Source organism: Corvus cornix, chromosome Z (assembly GCF_000738735.6).
Source record: "Corvus cornix cornix isolate S_Up_H32 chromosome Z, ASM73873v5, whole genome shotgun sequence".
Classification (NCBI taxonomy): domain Eukaryota; kingdom Metazoa; phylum Chordata; class Aves; order Passeriformes; family Corvidae; genus Corvus; species Corvus cornix.
Window position 1 is genome coordinate 58,938,437 of NC_046357.1, and position 21,453 is coordinate 58,959,889.

At 42.5% G+C, this 21,453-nt stretch overlaps 1 protein-coding gene across 2 annotated transcripts in view; it reads left to right on the plus strand.

Annotated features, from left to right (window-relative positions):
- The first annotated feature begins 696 nt into the window (after positions 1–696).
- The window catches only part of TTC39B (tetratricopeptide repeat domain 39B), a 76,266-nt gene continuing 55,509 nt past the window's right edge, over positions 697–21,453 (plus strand). Inside the window, exon 1 of one of the 2 annotated variants that reach the window (XM_039566834.1) lies at positions 697–853. In XM_039566834.1, coding sequence (XP_039422768.1) covers positions 800–853 — 54 coding nt within the window. In that variant the 5' untranslated portion in view covers positions 697–799. Of the gene's footprint in view, positions 854–12,190; positions 12,215–21,453 lie in introns of those variants that run through there. The other variant, XM_010392967.4, reaches the window with a different exon arrangement.

Below are 21,453 nucleotides of genomic sequence, written 5' to 3' on the forward strand. Positions count from 1 at the left end.
GACGTTTCTCGCGGACATCAGATATGGAATACCTGTAGCTGACTGACAACATCGGAGTTGCAGGGTGTGCACGCAGTGCTACCCGAGGCCCCTCCAGACACGAGCACAGCCCGCCCTGCCCTGCCCGGGAGCAGCTGGCCGGGCGGCGCGGCAGACCCCGGCGGAGGCTGCTGCCGCCCGGCACAGAACACCAGTCCGGCTGCGCTGGGTCAGGTGTGCTGAACCGGGCTGCCGCTCACGAAACTCGGGGACTGGAAGGACACCGCGGGAACGCCGGCGAGAATCTTTGCGGCAACTCGGCCAGTGAAGCCCATCACGGTGGCGCGAAGCCGCAGCGTTGCTGGAAATGGGGTTGCAGGATGGAGGAAGGACGGGGCCTCGGCACCAGTTTGGGACGACGCTCCGCTTGCTCCGACCCGTCCAGACGCACCCTCCGACCGCCCCCGGGCCCGGTGGCTCCGGGACATCCCGTGCCGCCCCGGCCGAGAGGCAGCGCGGGCGGTGCGGCGGGGGCGGACGCCAAGGGCCAGCGGGGCGCGACCGGCGGGGGCGGGTCCTGGTCCTGCCATGCAAACGAGGGGGCGCGGCCGCCGGAGGCGCGGGGTGGCCGGGGCGGGAGGAGGAGGCGGAGGGTGCGGCCCCACACGGACCGGGGGGAGCAGCGGGGCCGGGCCGGACTAGGCCGGGTCGAGCGGGGGCGGCCGGGAAGGGCGGGGGGCGGCACCGCCGCTGGGTTGTGAGCAGTGGACGGGACGCGGCGGCCGCAGAGATCTTTCGCGGCGGGCAGCGGAGAGGGAACATGGCGAGCGTAGGAAACGGCACGGAGGAGAGCGGCGGCGGCGGCGGCGAGGAGGTAAACGGAGGGCGACTGCCGAGGGGCTCCGGGCGTGCGGGCAGCGAGCGGCCGTCCCCGCCGGCGCGGCGGCGGCGGGGGAGATGCGGGCGAGGGCTCCGCTGCAGTGGCCGTCCCTGTCGCCCACCTGCTCCGCGGTGGGAGGCTGATGGGCGGGCGGCCGGACAGGACAGGGGCAGGCCCGGCTGCCGCTGGGGCGAGTCGCCGCCTGGAGTTGGGGAAAGTTGTGCCGGTGGCGGGGCCGCGGGCAGCCCCTTCCCGCATCCCGCGACCCCTCCTTTGCTTTTTTTTTTTTTTCTTTTTAATTTTTTTTTTTTTAATTTTTCTTTAACCCCAGCTCCTGCGCTCTCCGTGCCAGTGTGCCGTGCCGCCGCTCCGGTGTGCGTCCCTCCCGGCGGCGCGGGCGGGCAGGCGCGAACCCGCGCTCGGGGGCGAGGGACAGGTGTGCGGGGCAGCGGCGACCCCCGGCTCTGCACCGCGGCCGAGGCCTCGCTGCCGGGGTGTCCGAGAGGGCCCCGTGGGCGTGGGGTCTTCCGTGGGCAGTTTCTCGGTCTGGGAAATGCAGTCGGACAGAGCTGTTGTTGATGCAAGCTGCGTTTGTAATTTCGCCCTTGTTTTATAAAAGGTCCTTGAAACAGCCCAGGCAGAAATCCCTTAAAACGATCGCTTCTTGAACTTGAAGATTTTCTTTGTTGTCTTGTCAGTCTAGGAGAACACAGTAGCAGGGTTCCTTGACAACACCTCTGGGAAGCTGGTGGTTGTAAATAATTGTCCTAGATGAGCTTTTGGGAATGGTACTGCCAAACTGAAGCAGTTTTAACTGGAGCGTGCTTTAAAACGCAGTAGATCGCAGTCCTGGCATGCGTGTGTGGGAATATTGACTTGATTTTGGACTGCACAGTCTAGAATGAACGATTTTAGTGTTGCGTGCATCCAGCAGCTTCTTCAGCTGCCCAGATTTTGCTGAAGACAATTTATGAATGAGTACGTAATAGGCTGGGTTTTATTCAGTGCCCGATGTCTAAGGTGTGGCAGTGTTCTGTACAACAGGGCAAGTGACTAATGTCTACGTAGGACTTGCTATGCTGTGTAGTTCAGTGGAACTAGCTTGTTCTTGTTCTTGGTTAGAAGACGGGAATATATGTTAGCCTGTATTTCAGAACATGCTGTGAAAGTTTCTATTTCCTAAGGTTATATGTGGCAGCAGTGAAGAGGATGTGAAATGCTTGAATCTCATTGTGTACTAGAGTGAATCACTGCAAAATCATAGAGTCATCTCTGTGAAGCCGAGATTTTTTTCCAGAGTAGGGAAAAAAAAGTTGCTAACTAGCTCTCGCAGCTCTCAGTAAGCAAATAGTCAGAATTCAGACTTGATATAACAGGTATTCAGCACCTTTGTTGTAGCCCAGCTGTTCTGTGTGAACAGTAGGAAAGAATATACTTCATTGAGTTTGGTGTTAAGTGCTAATGCTTTTTAGAGGAAAAGAAGCTGGGAAGAAAAAAAATTGAAAGGTGGGCATAAAAGCACATGAAAGAGGCGTTATTTGAGCAATACTTTGCAAAAAGTGTAGTTTTGTCTGTATAAGCCTAAAAGACGTCATGCTCTTTGCTTGTGCTTGGTTTGCTTAGTGCTTGATTCTTTGCAGTCTGAAACAGACCTGTAGTGGTAATGGAGAAAGTACTTCAATTTTTCCTGATCAGATTCCAGAGTTCAGGAGGAGAGGGCAGATGATTGTCTTGATCTTGGAGATGGTCACTGCTTTTGTAACAGAAGTTGTCTAGACCACTGTACACTGTCTTTGCCTACAGGTTCACTGTAGTCTCTTTACTGATAAGCTTGTTGTGATTTCATGCATGTGGTAATTGTTTTTAAGCGTCTTAGCTTTTTTTGGTGTTTGCAGTGTCTATGATGCTGAGAAACAAAGGTAGCAGAACACTACTATAAGCCTTTTTTAATGAGCTACGTGCATCTAAATAATACTGTTTACTTAGAATATGGCAGATGGGAGCTCTGCTTCCTGATTTAAGTGCACATGCTTAGTACTATATGAACATAGCTTTTAGCATAGAATTTTGCTTTGCAGGGACTTGTGAATGCTTCTTCACCCCTGAAGCTTTGAAGAGGAATATGTTAGGCTAAATGTTGAAGTTGTTTCCTACTTAACAGGATGGATACAAAGAAGAACCCTTCTTCTAAAGTCCAAGCATAAGGTACCAGGTAGCTGTCCCTTGCTGCGGTCTGTCCCTGAAAAAAATTTATGCTTTTCCTTATGCTTCTTGCAGCTCAAGGAAGTGCCAGATACCATGTTTATCTTTTTTTTTTTTTTTCCTGATTTATGTCTCATTGTCCTGCAGCTGTGCCTTTCCAGTGGGAACAGGAGTGGGAATGGTATGAAGTGTAAATAAATCTTGTGATTTTTTTTAACCCAACTAACGCAAGTGTGTTAGTCCTTTGGTGTTTTTTATTTAAAGGAAAAGAAACCCACCAAGAGGAACCAGAGACCTAAGAGGCTGTATAAATGAGATAGTGTTACGGGTATGCCATCTGGAAAATAAATGGTTGTTAAACTCACGAATTTTCCTGAGTTCACTGTTACTTCCCTGGTGTTGAAGTGTGATCATTCTCTACTAGGAGGCAGTTTCCTGATTGCTGTGTGCAAAGTATCCACCTATGGTGTGGCCAGTTGTGAACTCAAACATGATATACCGTCGACACTTAAATCACTATATGACACTGAACTCACCCCGTAAAAGAATTAATACCGGTATTCCTTTGGAATGGATTGGAAATCTAGGACAGATATAGTTAACGTTAAGGGCAAAGCATTCCTAGCCACTGGAGAGTCTTCAAGCAAAACTTTAATTCTTCTCCCCATCCACCCTCTTCCCACCCCACCCCCGTCCCCCCCCACCTGTCTAAAGATTACTTAAAATAGCGGGCCAGATCTGCTTCCCATTAAGTTCACTCTTTGCTGCCCTGGTTTTTCAAAGTCTTAAAGCCAGCTTACTTGGTTACTTGGGGATTCCCTATCAATTAAAAAAAATTAACCCACAAACCCAACCGGGGTCCTTGTGCATCTGAGGGTTGTGGCTAGACAGAATAGACCTTTATGATCATAAACTTTTATGATCAAGAAGCATCTAGATGCTAAAAGAATTCCTTGCTTGGCCAAAGGGAGCCAGACTAAAGATTATACACAGATCTGAAGGTGATTTGGTACCCTTGGTGTGGTCAGCTCTAGGGCTTTGTCCTGACCTTGGCTGGGATAGAGTTAATTGGTGCTGTGCTGTGTTCTGGATTTAGTGTGAGAATCCTTTGAATAACGGTGATTTCTAGTTGTTGCTAAGTAGTGCTTACCCTAAAACAGGAACTTTCTCAGTGTCTCATGTGCTGCCAGCAACCAGTTGCAGGAGAAGCTGTGAGGGAGCATGGCCAGGACAGGTGGCTTGAACTGGCCAAAGGTGTGTTCCATACCCTTGAACATCATGCCCAATATATAAACTGGGGGGAATTGGCTGGAAGGGGCCAGTCACTGCTTGGGGACAGTCTGGGTATCAGTCAGCAGGCAGTGAGAAATTGTATTGTGCATCACTTCTTTCTCTTGGGTTTTATTCCTCTTTACCCCTTTCTATACTATTATTATTATTTATTTTACTTTATTTCACTATTAAACTGTCTTTATCTCTACTCATGGATTTTACCTTTTCCCCCAGTCTCATTCCTGTCTCACTGGCAAGAGGGGAGAGCAAATGAGTGGCTGTGTGATACTTGGTTGCTGACTGGTGTTAAAACATGACAGTCTTTTTCTGGTGCCCGATAGGTATGAAAAGTTCAGATAATAACAAACCTGACTAGAACACGTTAGAATAAAATTTTAAAAGCATTGGGTTAGTAACATGGGAGGAATGCAGAGATGCTCCCCACTGTAAGGAGAAATTTTGTGCAGCCAAAGCTCAGCTGGAGTTAAAAGATGGCCGTGACTGTCAGAAGAATAAAAAAAAAAAAAAAAAAGGTTTTTACTTTGATATATCAGTAGCTAAAGGCAGTGCAAAAATAACATTGGCCTATTACAGGATGAGGATGGGTCACCTCACAAACAGGGACATAGACAAGGCTGAGATGTTAATGCTTTCTTTGCCTCTCTTGTCAACACTGAAAATGGACTAAGCATGTCCCAGCACCCTGAGCTGGAGGAGCATGGCTATGACAATGAAAAACTCCCAGCTGGATCCCTAAAAGTCTGTGGGGCCTGGTGGGATTCAGCCAAGAGTACTCAAAAGAGCTGGCTGATGTCATTCATTGCAAGATCTCTTTCAGTGATTTTTAAATGGTCTTGGGAATTTGGAGAGGTTGATTGCAACCTGGCTAACATTTTTCCCAAGAGAAGGGACTACAAAGGTGATCCTGGAAACTACAGGCCTCTCAGTCTTACTTCAGTGACCGGTAAGTGTGGAGAACAGTATTCTGGGAATTTCTGAAAAACACCCAAAGGACAGTGCACGTATTGGACAGAGCCAATATGGCTTAATGAGGGGAAAGTCCTACTGAGTACCTTCGGAGGGAAGAGAAGGTCTTTAAATCTGACAAGAGGGTGACAGGCTCCAACTCCAGTGGCAGGCATTGCAGCTGAAACAACCCTTACAGGTATCAGTCACTTGTATAAACAAGAAGAAATGGACACAGAAGTCAGCTCATAGTAAAGTTGGGTGAAGCAGGGCTATCCCAAGAGCAGAACAAAAAGACAGAAAAGAGAGAACAATTCAGTACCTGTCCCTGAGTGAGCCGTGGGATATGTGAAGTGACTTCAGCCATCATCCAGATGAGCACATTGTTATCTGCCTGCTCTGGTGCTGCAATAACAGGGCTAGTAGCCTGGAATTTTAGGGTAGGGAAGCAGCTGGGATTGCTTTCTGCAGAAGGGGGCATTAACAAGGCAATTAGGAAAATGACCCAAGTCATCAGCCTCTGGAGGTGACTCCTGTCAAGTGTGAAGGAAAGGTATCTCTTCAAGGGAGATGTTATACATCACCCAGGCAAGTGGACCACCATGTCCAGTACCTGAGGGAATTAGCCATGCTGGAGATCATTTATTATGATGAAAACAATGTGCAGTTACCCACAGATCCAGGTGAAATCCAGTGTGCATGATCCATGGTGGTGGTAATTTGTGTGGAGTGCACCATGCACCATCGTTGTGTGCCAGTTTATTGGTGGTAATGAGACAATGCTGGGTAGCTGGGGGGACAAAGAGGCAGTGATGGTGGCAGAGTGGCTTGCCCATTCTGGCAGTACTGAGTCACTATGGACTTTGCTGTGGAAAAACTGCTTGAAAAATGGGAAAAACTGTTCCAGAAGTTACAGCAACAAAAAGAAGATAGATCCTACTCTCCATCTGTATGGTCCAGTATCTCTGCTATTAACAGTAAGTGTTCTGCTCAAGAGAGAGGATGTAGAGGGTAGACCCAGTGGGTTGCTCTCTGTTTTTATCTGAGGGATCACAGAGCAGACATGAGAAAGTGGGATAGAAAACCTGTCTTAAACCCTAGAGGAATTGGTACCTGAGTTGTAGGGAAAAACAATCCCAAATGGTTTTTTTACCAGGAAAGTTGCTCCTTCTGTCTCCAGTGGACAGTTCACCAGAGTGGAAGGTCTTATCTTATTCCTAATTCTATGGAAAGAAATTCTAATCCTGTTTTCTTTATATGAAGTAAGTGGACAGTCCAGTGACCAGGAGTGGAGGGGCTCTGCTCCAGCCAGGTGGAGGAGAGGGACAACCATTTTTATGGGACTCTGTAGATCGGATGGCCTAGCATGTCAGACCCACAGGTGTATAAGGCTCTAGCAGACACCAGTGCATAGGCAAGCTATAAAGGGACAGAACCTATTTGTACTTCTCAAGTGACAAGGTCATCTCAATAGCTGTCTGTGTTGGAGGCTGAAGTGAGCCTAACTGGGAATGAGTGGCAAAAGCACTGTGATGGCCCCAGAAGCCCTGTGCATCCTTGGCACAGGATGAGTACCTCAGGAGAGTACATTTCAGGGGCCCAAAAGGGTACCAGTAGGCTTTTGGTGTCTCTCCTAGCCCCAGCAGAGACACCATGATTCTCGCCCAGAAGTTGATTGGTCAACTCCAGAGCCCAGGAGTGCTCAGAAGGACCTGCTTATGCTTTAACAGCCCCATTTGGCCAGTGTGGAAGTCCTATGGAGAATGAAGGCTGACAGTAAACTGTTGTGGCCTGAATGAAGTCACACCACCTCTGAGTCCTGCTGTACTGGACATGCTGGAACTTCAATAACAGCCGGAATCAAAGGCAGCCAGGTGGTGTGCAACTGATATTGCTAATGCATTTTTCTCAATCCCTTTGGCAGCAGAGTGTAGGCCACAGTTTGCTTTCACTTGGAGAGGTGTCAGATGCACCTGAAACTGACTGCCCTGGGGTTGAAACACAGCCCTGCCAGAGGGGTGGGGTGGGGGATGTGAAGTGTGGTGGGGTGAGAGACCATCTGCATGTATTTAGCTGCCGGCTTAGTTGTGGGTACAGGCCGTGACAGGCTTTTATTAAGGACAGCTTGGCCAATTCAGCTAATCTGTGCCTCACCTCTAAACTAAGCTATTAAGGAAAATAGAGGTAATAAAGGTCTTACGATGCATGTTGTACTCTCTTGAACTGCCCAAGCAGGGATAAGCGCTGTATAGGCTGGCTTTACCAGCCTGGACAGTTGATCTTCAGAGCTAATTTCAAATGAAACCAGCATCGTCTTTAATTCAAAACCCGGTTAGTACTTGGTTTAAGTACTCAAGGGTTTAATCCACTGCTGCAGCAGCTGCTGCATTTACAATGAAAGAACTTGCTAGTGGTATGCTTCTTTACATCAGTAGCTTAGTATAATAATGCGCTTTTAGAATAAATTGTAGAACTGTGCAGCACTGGGTATTTCCTCTCTCATGTTTATGCTGAGGATTCTTCACAAGTTTCGTGTGGTAATTTCAGCCTGGAAGAAGAGTCTCAGTAGGGAGAGACAGTGGTAGCTGCATTTCCACAGAGACTTTGAGAAACTGAAAGCGAGCTACTGTGGTGCCTTTTTCACCTTAAGAACTGAAGAATGTGTTGGAAATACAGAGTTGGGAAGCAGTACTGGGGATGCTTTCTCTCTTGAGGGATAATTTTTTTTTTTTTTAAACATCCTCATCTGACTTGTATGGTTTTATTTCTTTGAGAAGTAGACTTTGCTCAACTGAAGAATGTAAAATTTGTACTCCTCTTGTTTGCTTTTTCCAGAGTGTTCTGCTTTGGCACATGGCTCATCTGTTTTTCCTGGTTCTGTGTTGGTCTTTCCTACTGTCAGAGCACATCTGCATCTAACATGAGGACCATTCTATTTCAGCAGCACAAGTGGAAAACTAAACATGACTAGTAATTTCTTTCTTACTGAATAAAATTAGGTTGCTGTCTCCCCTTCCAGTATTCTGAGGTTCTTAAGTTCAAATAAAACTTTGCTTTACTTACAGGTGTACCTGTTGAAAGGTACTGTCCTTCCTTGTGACTACTCTTCAAAGTAAGGACATGTACTCCAATTTTATACTACCTATGTTGTTCTGAGATGGCTTACTTTTATTTTTTGTGTTTTCCATTTCTTATTTGGCTTCCTAGAGTTGTGCATTTGAGTTCCTTGGTTGACTATGACCAGATTTGAAAGCTGGGTACGTAAAAAAACCAAGCCTTTATTGATTTTCTGGAGGGAAAAAGGAGTATGGAGTGTTCCAATTAAATTTTCTCATTTAATATTCACTATTATTAACCTGTGAGCTGTTTCTTCTCAGAGCAAGAGATAAAAGGTGCAGAAGATATGGGAAAAGGTGGGGTCACTGTAGGAAGCACCATGTGCCTCTTAGGGAGGCAGAGCTGATGTAAACTGGGAAAGCTATACATCTATGAAGTGAATTTGAAAAAGGAAGTAAATCTGCTTTTACTTCTCTTTTCTGAGGTTTGGTTTGGTTTTTGTTTGGTTTTTTTTTTTGAGGAGGGGTATGAGGTGGTGATACTTGTATATGAATGGAAAATGGTATAACCAAAAGGGAGAGTTAGCTTTTTTTCTTAAGGTTTTGGGTATTCTTTGTATATTGAACTGCTTCTGTTCTACTGTGGGAAGAAGCATCCAATATCTTTTAATGTAGCCTTTTCTTGGAGCAGTGGAAGTTACTGTCATTACAGCTGTAAATTGTACAGTTGTCTTGGTAATGGTAGCCAAAAGCTTCCAGCCACTGTGGAATTACAGAATGTTAAGGGATTGGAAGGGACATGAAGGATAATCTAGACCCAACTCCCCCTCTCAGGGCAGGGACACCTCCCACTAGAGCAGGTTGCTCAAGGCCATGTCCATCCTAGCCTTGAGCGCTGCTGGAGTTAAGCCATCCACAGCTCTAGAAAGACAGTTCTGTTTCGTATATAAGCTTAAAGGGGAATGGATTGTTTCTTGTAGTTCCAGTCAATTTATGTGAGAGTTATGAATTTGTGGAAACACGTTTGATTCTGCAAATATTTGTTCTTCTTTTGCTGACATATTGGCACCAATATGCTTGGAAAAACCTTTAGACTGGATGAGCTTGTTGAAACTGCTAGAAGTTGATGCCTTGGTTTGGATAAAGGTTCTTGTTGGGCCCGTTTGTGTGTTGAAATAGAAAAGGAACTTAGTTGCTTCTTGGCAGACTATGTGTTACTTAGCAGCATGGACCAGGATGACTCAACGTAGGACTAGGTGATAGGCATGTCTGATCTTATGCCTCCTGTCTTAAGTAAATCTCCTATAGCTTGCCTAACCATAAGGACTTACTTGAAACTTTCCTTGCTATTGCAGCTAGTATGGCTTTCTTTTCCTGTGTGGCACCAGCACAGGAGGCGGAGATAAGATCACAGTTGCTGGTGTCAGGCTGGCAGGAATACGGCCCAGCACACCTATGTGGGCAGTAATTTTAACACATGCTGTTTCTTCTGGATCAATAGAAACAGTATTATATTAGAGGGAACATAAATGATGGATCGCTGCACTCATTTTGAAAAGGGAGCAAAACTGTGCAGCTAAAGTCTTGAGAAGCAGTCTGAGAGTTGGATACACACTGCTGTTGATGTGTGTTCTGATAAAAGCCTGGTCGTGGCCAAGATCTGTGTGCCACAGTTGGTCAAGAGTCTGCTTAAATAGTCAGAAATGTGAGAATTTGTGTGTGAGAGCTAAAAATTCTTTCTGCTTTTCTAAGCCCTCTCAGGTTCAAAAAAAGGTTTCTGCTAAGTCAACAGTAAGTAAATATCACAGACCTGTGGACTTATGCCCAAATGCCAAGTGGTAACGGTAAAGTTTTCTTATCAAGTGAGTAAAGACTGGCCTGTCATCTTATTCTGGAGTAAGGAAGTAATGCTGTTACCACATACTAAAGCAAGATAATCTAATCTTAGTAGCAACTGTATTTTTGGTTATGATGCAGAGAGTGTATCATGTTTTTACTCCAGTTCTCTTATGCATTCACTTTGCAATAGAGTGGTATATAAACTTTTGCAAGCCAGTGTTTGGGTGTGCAGCACTGCTTTGATTTCTTGTCATCCCCAGAAGTTAACCTCACACACACTCTTGTTCTGCAGAAATCCTCTTACTGGAGGGTGTATGAGGACAGTCTGTCATCCAAACAGAGAGGAGGTTTGTGGAAAACCTGTTTCTGAAGATAGTAATTTGTGTGTCCAGCACCTCTTGGCAGTACTGGTTCTTCTAAAAAGCGTAGTGTTGAGTAGGTGAGTAGGAATACTTGTCTGTAACTTGTAGTGGGTGCCCAGAGGAAAGAAGAAATATTTCTGTTAGCTTTAGTTGTGCGAAGTGTGATTATAGTGATTATAGAGTACATCACACTCACTTTTATTGTCACCAAGAAATAATGGATGAGGATGAAGATGTTTTATCTGGGTTCTCTCTCTTAGGACTGTTGTTACCAAATACAGTGAAGCAGCTAGGTAACTTAGTAACTTCATGTCTGTGCCATGTTTTTTTAATTTTTTGTATTTTTTTTTTCCTTTTCTGAAAACTTACTAAGTTTCCAGGGCTGGAAAATACTTAATATTTTTTTCTTCTTTTTTTCCCTTTAGTATGTATAGTAATTTATGGTTAAATGGCTACTCTATGGTCCTGTGGCAAAACCTGAGCTTGCCACTGGAAATATGGTGGAGAAGTAGAATTACCAGTTGTGGATTTGGTAAATCCACCTATTTTTAGGTTTATCATGGTTTAAGCCCAGCCAACAGACCATGCAGCTGCTCGTTCACTCCCCCACCAGTGGGACTGGGGAGGGAATCAGAAGGGTAAAAGGTAGAGAACTAGTGGATTGAGATAAAGGCAGTTTGATAGGGAAAGCAAAATCTGTGCACACAAGCTAGGCAAAACAAGGAATTAATTCACTGCTTGCCATGGGCAGGCAGGTGTTCAGCCATCTCCAGGACAGCAGGATTCCATCACAGGTGACAGTGACTTGGGAAGACAAATGCTGTCACTCCATACATTTCCCTGCTTTCTTCTTCTTCTCCCCCAGTTTACATGTTGAGCATGATGCCGTATCGTCTGGAATACCCGTCTGGTCAGTTTGAATTTGCTTCCCCTGCTGTGTCTCTTCCCAACCTCCCATGCACTCCCAGCTTCCTCCCCAGACTGGAATATGAAGAGCAGAAAAGGCCTTGGCTGTGTGTAAGCCCTGCTCAGCAATAACAAAAACATCTCTGTATTATCTTGTGTTCAGCACAAATCCAAACCACAGCCCTATACCAGCCACCATGAAGAAAATTAACTCTACTCCAGCCAAAACCAGCAGAGGAGGCATCTTACACAGATCTTCAAGGTTGTTCTAGCTCAGCTGGCTAGAAGGAGCTGAAGAAACCTGCAAAAACTGAAGTATTCCACATTTTCTGCAAACCCCTCCCACTTTAATTTGGGGAAACGGTAACTTGTTGCAAAACCAATTTAAAATAATGACTTTGAGAAAAGCCATATATAATGTGGGATGTGAAGCTTGAGTGCTTTTTGACTTTTTTGATAAACTGTAGCATAACTGAGTACTTCCTGAGGTACAGCTTTTTTGTCTCTTCCCAGTAAGAAAAGTATTTTGAAAAGTAATGCTGTTAACTGCATTGAGGGAGAACAGTGGTGTTTGAGCCATTTAAATCTAAATATTGTATTATTGTTAATAGATGATAAAGATATAATCTTAAAATGTTAATTATTGTGTTTCTTGTCAAGGGAAGTGTGAAAAGCTTAGTAACTAAACTTTGGAGACAAAGCAGTCTACCTAAATTTAAGTGTGTGGTTTGGACCAGAAGAGGAATTTTAAGGTAAGATTTGGTGGTTTCAGCATGGTGCTAAAGAATATTTAAATCTGTGCTGTGTCCAGATCGAGAATCTGAGCAGGAAAAACGTGTGCAGCTCTGCGAAATCCAGTTAAACCTATCGTCCTGTATAGTCCTACTTGACACCACTGAAGTAGCTGGCTCTCTGTTAAGGTGTGGTCTACTGAGCTTAAGCAAAGTGTCCTCATAACCTTGGGAAAGAGACAGTCAGTAGTGGCTCAGTGTCTGTCTTTTAATGTAATTTGGATTAAAGAGCCATATATGGTTATAGCTCTGGAAAGGATGGGGTAGCTCATGGCCATTCACTTTTAGAAGATGGCAAACTTGGGTTGATGCTTTGCCAAAGTGCTGTATTTTCTGATTAGTGTGAACTATGTAATTTCAAGTCATGCCGAATTGAAGGGATGGCTGAAGTTGTATAGTTAAGCTTCACAGTGAGCATATTTCTCGGCAAGTGACACCAAAGGAGTCTTAAGACCCAAGTAAAAAAAAAAAAATGGTAGGCTGTTTAGAAGTCCATTTTACTTACTTGAACGGTGGGATTTTTAGCTGCTGCGTATATTAAGTTATATGTTTGGAGTAGAAGTGCAAACTAAATGCAGGTTTTCCTGGCTTTGTTCTTTTTTGTGAACTGGAAACAGAAATATAGGGTCATGCCAGTGTCACAAATCAGGTCCCAGGTAGGAGGGTCTTCCGGGAAATTGTGCTCTGTATTTATTCTCTTCTGCAGTTTGGAGTTCCACCATGGAACTAACTCCTAACTGCTTTCTCAGTTAGTGCTTGTTGTGAGTTTTTACACTGGAACAGTGAAAAAGTGTGCTTGTAATTTTAAATAGTAATGTGTGTGAGTGAAGAGGAGGATGTTCATGTCTCTAATGGAAAGTAAGCAAGTACTTACTGGATAGACTGTACAACTCTGTGTTCATGATGCCTTGCATTGGGAGTTTCGTGCTAAATCAGACAGGATGTTCAGCTTATGTGTGTGTCATCACAGGTAGCTGTGCCTGAGCACAACTGAAGGTATTGTAAAAAAAGGATCATGGGGAAAAAGACTAGAGATTGCTTAGTAGAAGTGGCTTATGTGCTTTCTCTGAGTAGTTCGAGTTGCAACATGGGACGTAGTTTGTGGTCCTGTGTTAGCTAGTTTCATGACAAAAAAGCAGTTTATCTTGGCTAATGGCATTTGTACAGTTGCCTTGTATTCCTGTCAGTGTTTCTGTGTGTCTCCTTCCAGTAGAGTAGAGAAAGGAAGTCACCTGACATCCTTGAAAGAGCTGACATCCAGTGTGGTTAATATTTTGGCTTAGTTTCTTTTTTATTTTTTAAACCCGCATAACATGTTGCTTTGTGTTTGATGTTTGTGGAAGTACTCTGGTGTTAGGAGGGCAGGTGGAGTGCAGGAAGGGGAAGCTGAGGTTACATCTTGTGATGGCAACCAAGGATGTAGAGCTTGCCTTTGCAGTTGTCTCTGAAACATGCTCCTCTTGTCCTTGACTGAAAGTTTTGTCTCTAGTCAGTTTTCTTTGTTTTGGGTCTGATCTTTGCTGTAGAGGAGATAAAGCAGTTCTATGCTGAGAGGCTAAACTCTGTATTAGTTTTGTGGTTTGTATCTTTGTAGATCATACCATAGCACTTGGTCTCTTCAGTTTATGTAGATGAGGTCTGGTAGCTGCTGAACTTAGATTTTAATAGTTGCAGAATTTGGCCTAAGTGGTATCTTTCTAACATTAAAAAATACTCACCCTTTGGTAAGTGTTGGCGTGGTCTGAAGAAGTAATTAAAAAATCCGTGTGAAATTTCAAAGACTTTTGCAACAGCTTCTACAAATTGATAAAAACTTTCTAGAATATAATGACTGTGGGCTGTAGTGAAAATGGATAAAGATACCAGCGGTAGGCAGAGATCAGCTATGACATAAATAGTTTCCCGGCAGCCTGGAAAAATTGTCTGATACTTCTCCTTCCATAATTTAAAAGCCATTCTCTACGCCTCTTGTAACATGTTTGGCTATTTTATGTTCTGTGTCTCTGGGTGCTGGCGGAAGGAAGAAGCGTGCACAGGGAGGTTCAGTGCTTTGGATTGGACTGTCATGTGGTGATGCGGGATTTCCTTTGGCACAGTGTGACTCACGAGAGCCAGAGACACTTTCTGTGGTGTGGCTTGCTGTAGAGGAACTCTGACTGCCCATGAGTACTCAGGAGGAGGAGGAGGGAGCATGTGCGCATGAATGGTTGCCTAGACGCACTGACATACTGTAAACTTACATTTGTGGTAAACTGACCCTTTGGGTAGAAGGAGTGACAAATCTGGTAACAACTGTGCATTTATCCTGTCCTTGTTATTACATGCCAGCTAGAACTTTCAAAGGCTATAGATTCCCCAAGAGGTCAGTAAGTTGTATGGGGGATGTGCATGCCGGGGGGTGGAACTACAACTGTCAATGTGTGTTAAATGTTACAACTTCTGACGGGGAAACAGGCTGCTTTCAGTGCACCAGTGTAGTCTGTTCCGTGTCTCTCTGGATCATGCAGCTGTCCCGCAATGCCTGAAGAAATACCATTGGGGGGTTTTGACTGAAGAAGGAAAGCTGTAGACTTTCATGAACACTTGACACATTACCAAAATTTAGGGGGCATTAATAGGCTGTTACTTTGTTAATGAATTTTTTGTGTTACTTGTAAGGTTTTTCTGGGTTTTTTTCTTGGTAAGAATTATTGTAACTTTAAATGAGAATGTGTTCTTTTTGTGTTCACTTGTAAAGAGCCCAGGAAGAACTAACACTTTAGCTTAATGGCTGGTTAAGTCAAGATCTGATTCTGCTTAGTGTAATTTAATGTGACACTTGGTCTGAATGTGACGCTGTATTTCTGTGTTAGGTGTTTGTCTGGCTTTTTTTTTCTGGTGGAAAGAACAAACTCTCTAGAACACATACATAAATCAGTTAATAATTAGGTAATTTTAGACTAGTAATGAAGTTAAGTTACCACAACCTTGAGACAATACTTTTCTGTTAATGAAAATAAATAAAGTGTTTTCCAGAAGAGATGGAAGCTGGTCTTGCACAGAGACAACAAGCTGTGCTCTGGACAAAAGTCATTGCTTTAATCCTGTATTACAGCCACTTTTAAGTCTAGATAATGTTGACTTCTAAAGGTCTCTTCTCTTACTGCAGTTAGTACTGCTAATGGATCAGAAAATATAGAGGCTTTGATGTTCTGAAGTAAGAATAATTTTATCAAAAATTGGGTTGTTGGAATTACTGTTACTGAAGCAAGATCTTCTTTTACAGAAAATGAAACAGTTAAGAAATACCATTTAAATTGCTTTTAACTGTAACCTTGTGGTGCTAAATATGCAGCAACTGCTGACACATTATTTACAAATGAGTAACCAGTTGTATAGTCAAGAGGATATTTAACCTGAGGAAGACAGGGGAAGGTTAAAACCCAAGATGCTCATTTTAATGCCCCTTTAATCTTTTTTTATTAGTTATAGGCAAAGCTGGCCATTATTAATCATAGGGAAATCGTTTTTAATATGAGGTAAACCTATTCTGTTCCCCAGTTTGGCATCATCTCTGGAAAGTATTAATATCACCAGTTGCATGGTAGTATATCTTTAATGAGACTTACTTAGGGTTGTTGATTACATTGTAGTTGATAAGCGTTCTGGAACACTGTCAAAATATCCCTCTAAAGAAGCTGTAATTGGCTTTTGTGTGGATAGGTCTATATTAAGTGCATGGTGAACCATAGTTAGGGTTTTTCCGGGTAGCTTTAGATACTTACTGGAAGCAGTAAGTATCAAGCATCTTTATATGAAATTGCTTAGTAAAGTCCAGGACAACACAGTGCACTCGTCCTCTTGGCTATCTATATTTTACTTTACTGGGAGGTAGACTCCACTGTGTCTATTTCTTATGTTGATTCAAAACTGTCTCTTAATTTTTAACTGTAGCTTGACTTTCACTATATCTTTGTGTTTGATCCATCCTGATATAAGTTGGATATGTGTAACTAAAAACTGTCAGGTTCTGCCTCATCAGTCACATCACAAACACTGAAATATGGAAATGAAGGTGGGAAGGTTAGATGGGACTGCTAAATAGACCTACCCTTATGAGACAGGAAGCAAGATACTCCAGCTCCAAGAAGAGCTGTGTTTTCTGGTGTTTGTTAAATGGGTATTTCAACTGCGTTTTTCTTTCCTGTTTATGTAGCTTTTACTTTATTTGGTAGGTTGTGTTGACTCAAGTGAGGGCAAAAAGTACCTTGGCTTCTTATCTACTGACATCCTATCTCTTGAAGTGATAACATTTTGTTATCAGCAGACTGTCTAGTGATCCATTGACTAAACTGAGCTGAAGTTTCTGTGTTACCCACTCATGGAAAGTTAAACTTGATAGAAGATAGCCAGTTATGAACTCGAATAGATGGTAAGTCACTGGCTGGGAAATATTAACCTTGCCAGAATGGGAAAGACCAAGGTTTTTGGTTTGAGTTGCAGTGTGGCTAGTGACTTTCAAGTTGCTCATGCCTTGACTGCTTACAAGCAAGTTAAGAGAGTAAGCACTTGCTCTGTTTCTGCTGCTTTACCTTCAGTTAGTGTCTGACAGTACCCTCTGTTCCTGTCTCTGAAATTCTATTGTGTCTACGTCTTTTACTGAATGATAATAATAACTGAATAGTCTTAATTGGAAGCTGGCAGAAGTTTACTAAAGTTTTATTGTTAAGCCATGTGGCTAAAAGTAGGAAAGTCTTTATCAGATTGGTCTTTCAGCCGTGATATCTCATCCATGTTTATGTCCAGTGTCCTGGAAAATACAGATGTACCTAGTACTTGCTGGTTATGGTGTTAGAATTATTAGGACTAGAAAGATGTAGCAGAGATCTTGCTAAGTTTATGGACATAATAAATAGCATCCTAAAATGCTCTTTGATTTCAGTGTAGTTTTTTGCAATTTCAGTGAAATGAGTGAATGATGGTACAAGTTTTTATGAAAACTGATGATATTGGCACAAAGCTCTTGCAACACTTAGAGGCTTGCCTGCTACAAGAAGAGTTAATTTGATTGAATAATCTTTCCTATGGCTAGGAAACACAAACTTAGTGATCTGATTTGAGGTGAATGCTTATGTATCCTCTCTATCTTCTCAGGCTCTTTAGTTGCCTTCACGTTCTTCTCAAGTCTCTCTTCTTACAATAGGAAGATGTATCCAGACAAGGTGTCTGTTTGTACTTGCCTTTCAGTTTAGGATTGCTAGGCAATCAGTTTTGTCTAATGAAGCTGACCAGAATAGAGATATATGCAATATTTGTAGAGATTTTCAATGAGGAGTGCACTTTGGTACAAAGGTACTGAATGTTGTACTCTTGGTTGAGTATGTCATTTGTTTGTTCTGTTGCATTTTGGTTTGTTTTTTTCTAGTACCACTTTCAAACAAATAGAAACTACATGACACTCCCTTGGTCTTGGGGATGACCGAGCAGGTTTGTGTGAGACGGACAGGAAGGATGATCAACTAGGAAGATCAAAGCTTTACTGCAGCAGTGAAGTTCTATGCTACTACCCTATTCTTCTGCCTCTTAGAAGTGCTTTCTGTGCAGAAGCAACTGCAGGTCAAATGGCAAGAAGGTGCCACTGTAAACAGTAAGGAGAGCTGTGTTGGTGTTTAGCGAACTTTAACTGAAACTGTATTCTGCTTTTATGTGCAGCATTCTGGATATGAATCTGAACGTGGATAATTGTTGACAGCAGCCATTTGTATGTCAATTAAAGTCAAGTAGTCATGATGCTTTCTTTCCTTGGTGAGTGTGTAACTGAATCTGCTGATTTCCACTTTTCAGTCATGAGGGAGAGGTGTTTAAAACAGTAGAAGATCATCCAGTTGTTCAGAGTAAGTGAGACTGATGTCAGTTTATTAAAGTGTGACTGCCTTGTGCCCCATCTTTACAAGTATATTCAGAAAAACCTTAATGTTGAGGCTGCCTGTGGTACGCAACCAGCCTGACCGACGACATCTGACTGCAGTTCCTTCGTTTGAGGTTTGTTCTTGGTCCTGCCCTGGTTTATACAGTATGGCTGTCTAAGGATTGTCTGGCTTGCCTGCAGCTGAAGGCAGAGTAGGAATTGTCCGCTTTCTATAACATGTCAATTAGCTGCTCTTAATTATTGCAGTTGTTTTCATTGCAAATTTCTGTTCTCTGTAAAAAATGGAGGGTAGATTTTTTTTTTTTAAGACTCAATTTTCTTGTATCTTCTGGAAATGTTTGGGGGACCAGCAGCATGAAAAGGCCACTGCTTTCCAGACTGTAATGGAGAAACCTTTGTTCTTGTGGTTACTGACATCTAATTTTTGAGCTAAACGACACTGAAATTTGTTTTAATTTCTAATTGTTCATCAGCTCTTTAGTTAACCTAACTTCTAGCAAAAGTGAGCTTTACCTTACCAATTCCTGGTTTCTTCTTGGTGTGTGGGTGTGTTTCTGGGGTTGTGGTATTTGGTGTCTTGTTTTGGTTTTGTGGTTTGGTTTTACTTTGTTGTTTTGTTTTTTTTTTTTTTTTTGTTAAAGCATGACCTCCGACCATGTCTTGAATGTGGAATGTTCCATTTAGATGAGAGTGAATAAGTAAGTCTGAATTACCAAGCTTGATCTTTGGCTTCTGACTGCTGAAGTTCTTCACCTGCAGTGGAAAACACAGCTCCTCCAAAACAGCCACCACTGTCTGTCCACTCAGCTCTCTGGAAAAACACTGGTATTTTAGGCAAATAATCTTGAGAATTTTTAAAAAGCAGATGAGTTATGTTTATAGTTCAAACCAGTAAGTCTGAAATAATAACTAAGCACAAAAAGATGGGCATTTTTTCTTCTAAAGAAATGAATTTCACTCTTTACTTCTGATGTGAGAATTGATTATAGAACAGAACTTGTGCATTTCCATTCCATTCTTGCTGCCTCAAAGCTATTTCTGTCTCTGGCAAGGGGAAATAATTTTCCTGTTTTGTAACAGCTTCATCATCTCCTTCCCCTTTGAACTGAGTGTTATTCATGTGTTTCTGTTCCTAGGCTATTAATTGTTAATACCAGGATCTGGTGTCAAAGTGTCAAATAAAGCATGTGTGACAGAGATGAAGAGTTGGAGATATCTTTTCCTTCCTCTACTCCCCCAATTTGTTTCTCTGCCAAGACAACATTGAAATGATGTTTCTCTCCTGTGTCTGGGAGGTTTTTTTGATGGTAAACGTAAAGATGTAGTTTAACTTCCATGTTACTTTTCTGCTGGTTCGTAGAGTAGACTGCTCTTTTCTGTAAGAAATTACTATGAGGTCTAATGAAGCAGCTAAAAAGTTAGGATTTTTTAAGTCCTTTATAATGTGGAGTATTGTCAGTTCAACAGAAATATTAGGAAGTGAAAAGCATCCTGTATTTTTGAGATGAAATCAACTTTTATTTGGCTCATCAAAATACTTATTCTTTACATCAATACTTTTTGAATTAGCTGAAGATATGTGACAAATTAGCTTTTGGGTCCTGCTGTAATGCTGGGTTTTTTTTCTTTGTTGACATGTGGAAAAATATGCAGTCCTAAGTAGTGTTTTCTCATGCAACTGCCCATTTAAGCAACAGTTGAATTCTGTCCTTGTGACATTGTCATCTGATTGTTAGTATGCAGGAAAGGTGTCCATAACAGATTATGTTTCATGAGTCAAGTTCTCAGAATTACTTTTCTTTTTTTAGTTTGTTCAGATACTGTCTGCAGTTTGTAGATGTGTGTAGGTGTGTTACCCTACTTCTCCTAACTGCAGGTGAATCAAACCCAATTTTCTTAGCTGAATGTATTTGTTTTGGACTGAGCAGTATCACAAGCTAAACTTTCGTAATTTAAGACCAGTGAGTTGCTCTGTTGTTCATCTCCATCATTCTTTTTTGTGAAGTAGTGGTTTCTGACATTTGATGTTTCAGATTATTGTTCACAAAAATCAGATTTGTTAACTGGTGTGCAACAAGCCAGTAATTACACAAGAGAGACATTGATTACTTACTTATTTTAAAGTTGCACAAGCCTGGGTGCTCAGTGTTATCCCTTCTTTTCAGTTGAGAAATTTTGGATCTCTCAGTGAAGCCTTTTTTCTCTTTATGTAGAATCTAATCACCAACCTCCAAACTGGTAGCTGAGCTTCCTATGGACAGCTGCAGGCAGTGAGTAGGCAGGGCAGCATGCCTGAGGCCAAGGACTGGATTTATTGTACATAATTTTCACCTAGCGATGATTTGTTTTTTGAGAAGGATGAATTTTTTTGAGATGGGACTGAATTACAAAAGGCAAAAGAGTAAAAAAGTAATTAGATGTACCCATATTTGAATAGAAGTTTTGTTTTTCAAAAGCATCTTGAAGTGCATGTGCTTGCTAAATACGTAACTGTTTTCATAGATTCCCATCCTTTGCAATGTCTTAATATATGGGCTTCCCAAGGAGGGTGTTACTGTTAAGTCTATGGTTTTTCAAGTAATCTTAGAACTGTTGTTTATTTAATACTGACAAAAAAGCTATGACAAGGACAAATAATGTGGTATAGCAGTAGTATTAAATTCTGGGGAGAATTTTTTCATTGTTACTTTCTCATTTGTCTGTTGAATTAATAAGGACCCTTATTCATGTTATGTTTATATTTTTGAGCTAATGCTTTCAGTGGGGCTTTTTTCTTTGCCCAATCAGTGTGGACTCCAAATTGTGGCTGGTGTATCTAGATACTATTTTCTGAAGTTATGTTGTTTTCAGTGGGGGGAACCTAGATGCTTCATACCCTACTTGGCAGTCATCTTGTCATAAATCTGGATTTTAAAGGAATAATTTGGATTGATCAAGTTGGCCTGCTTCACTTGGAAAAGAGCAGTGTTTAAACAAAAGAGCAGTGTTTAGCTTGACAAAAAAGTTAGTGAATTTAAAAGAAAAATTTAGGACTTACGGGATGTAGTCTGAAATTTCCTTAGAGTTGATTTATGATGAATGTGGAAGAGAGTAGAGTTCACATTTGATATTAGGATCTCTCTCATAAGCAAGGCAAGAAATTTTGCCAGTGCATTAGAAAAAAATGTAGATATTGATAGATGTCCTATATTAGTTGAAGTTGTAGCAGCAGGAGTTGAAGAGTCTCCCTTAGATGCTACTTTTGTGAGGCTTGAGAGGTGAAGTGTTTGCTGTGTATGGTTTCTGCTCTCAT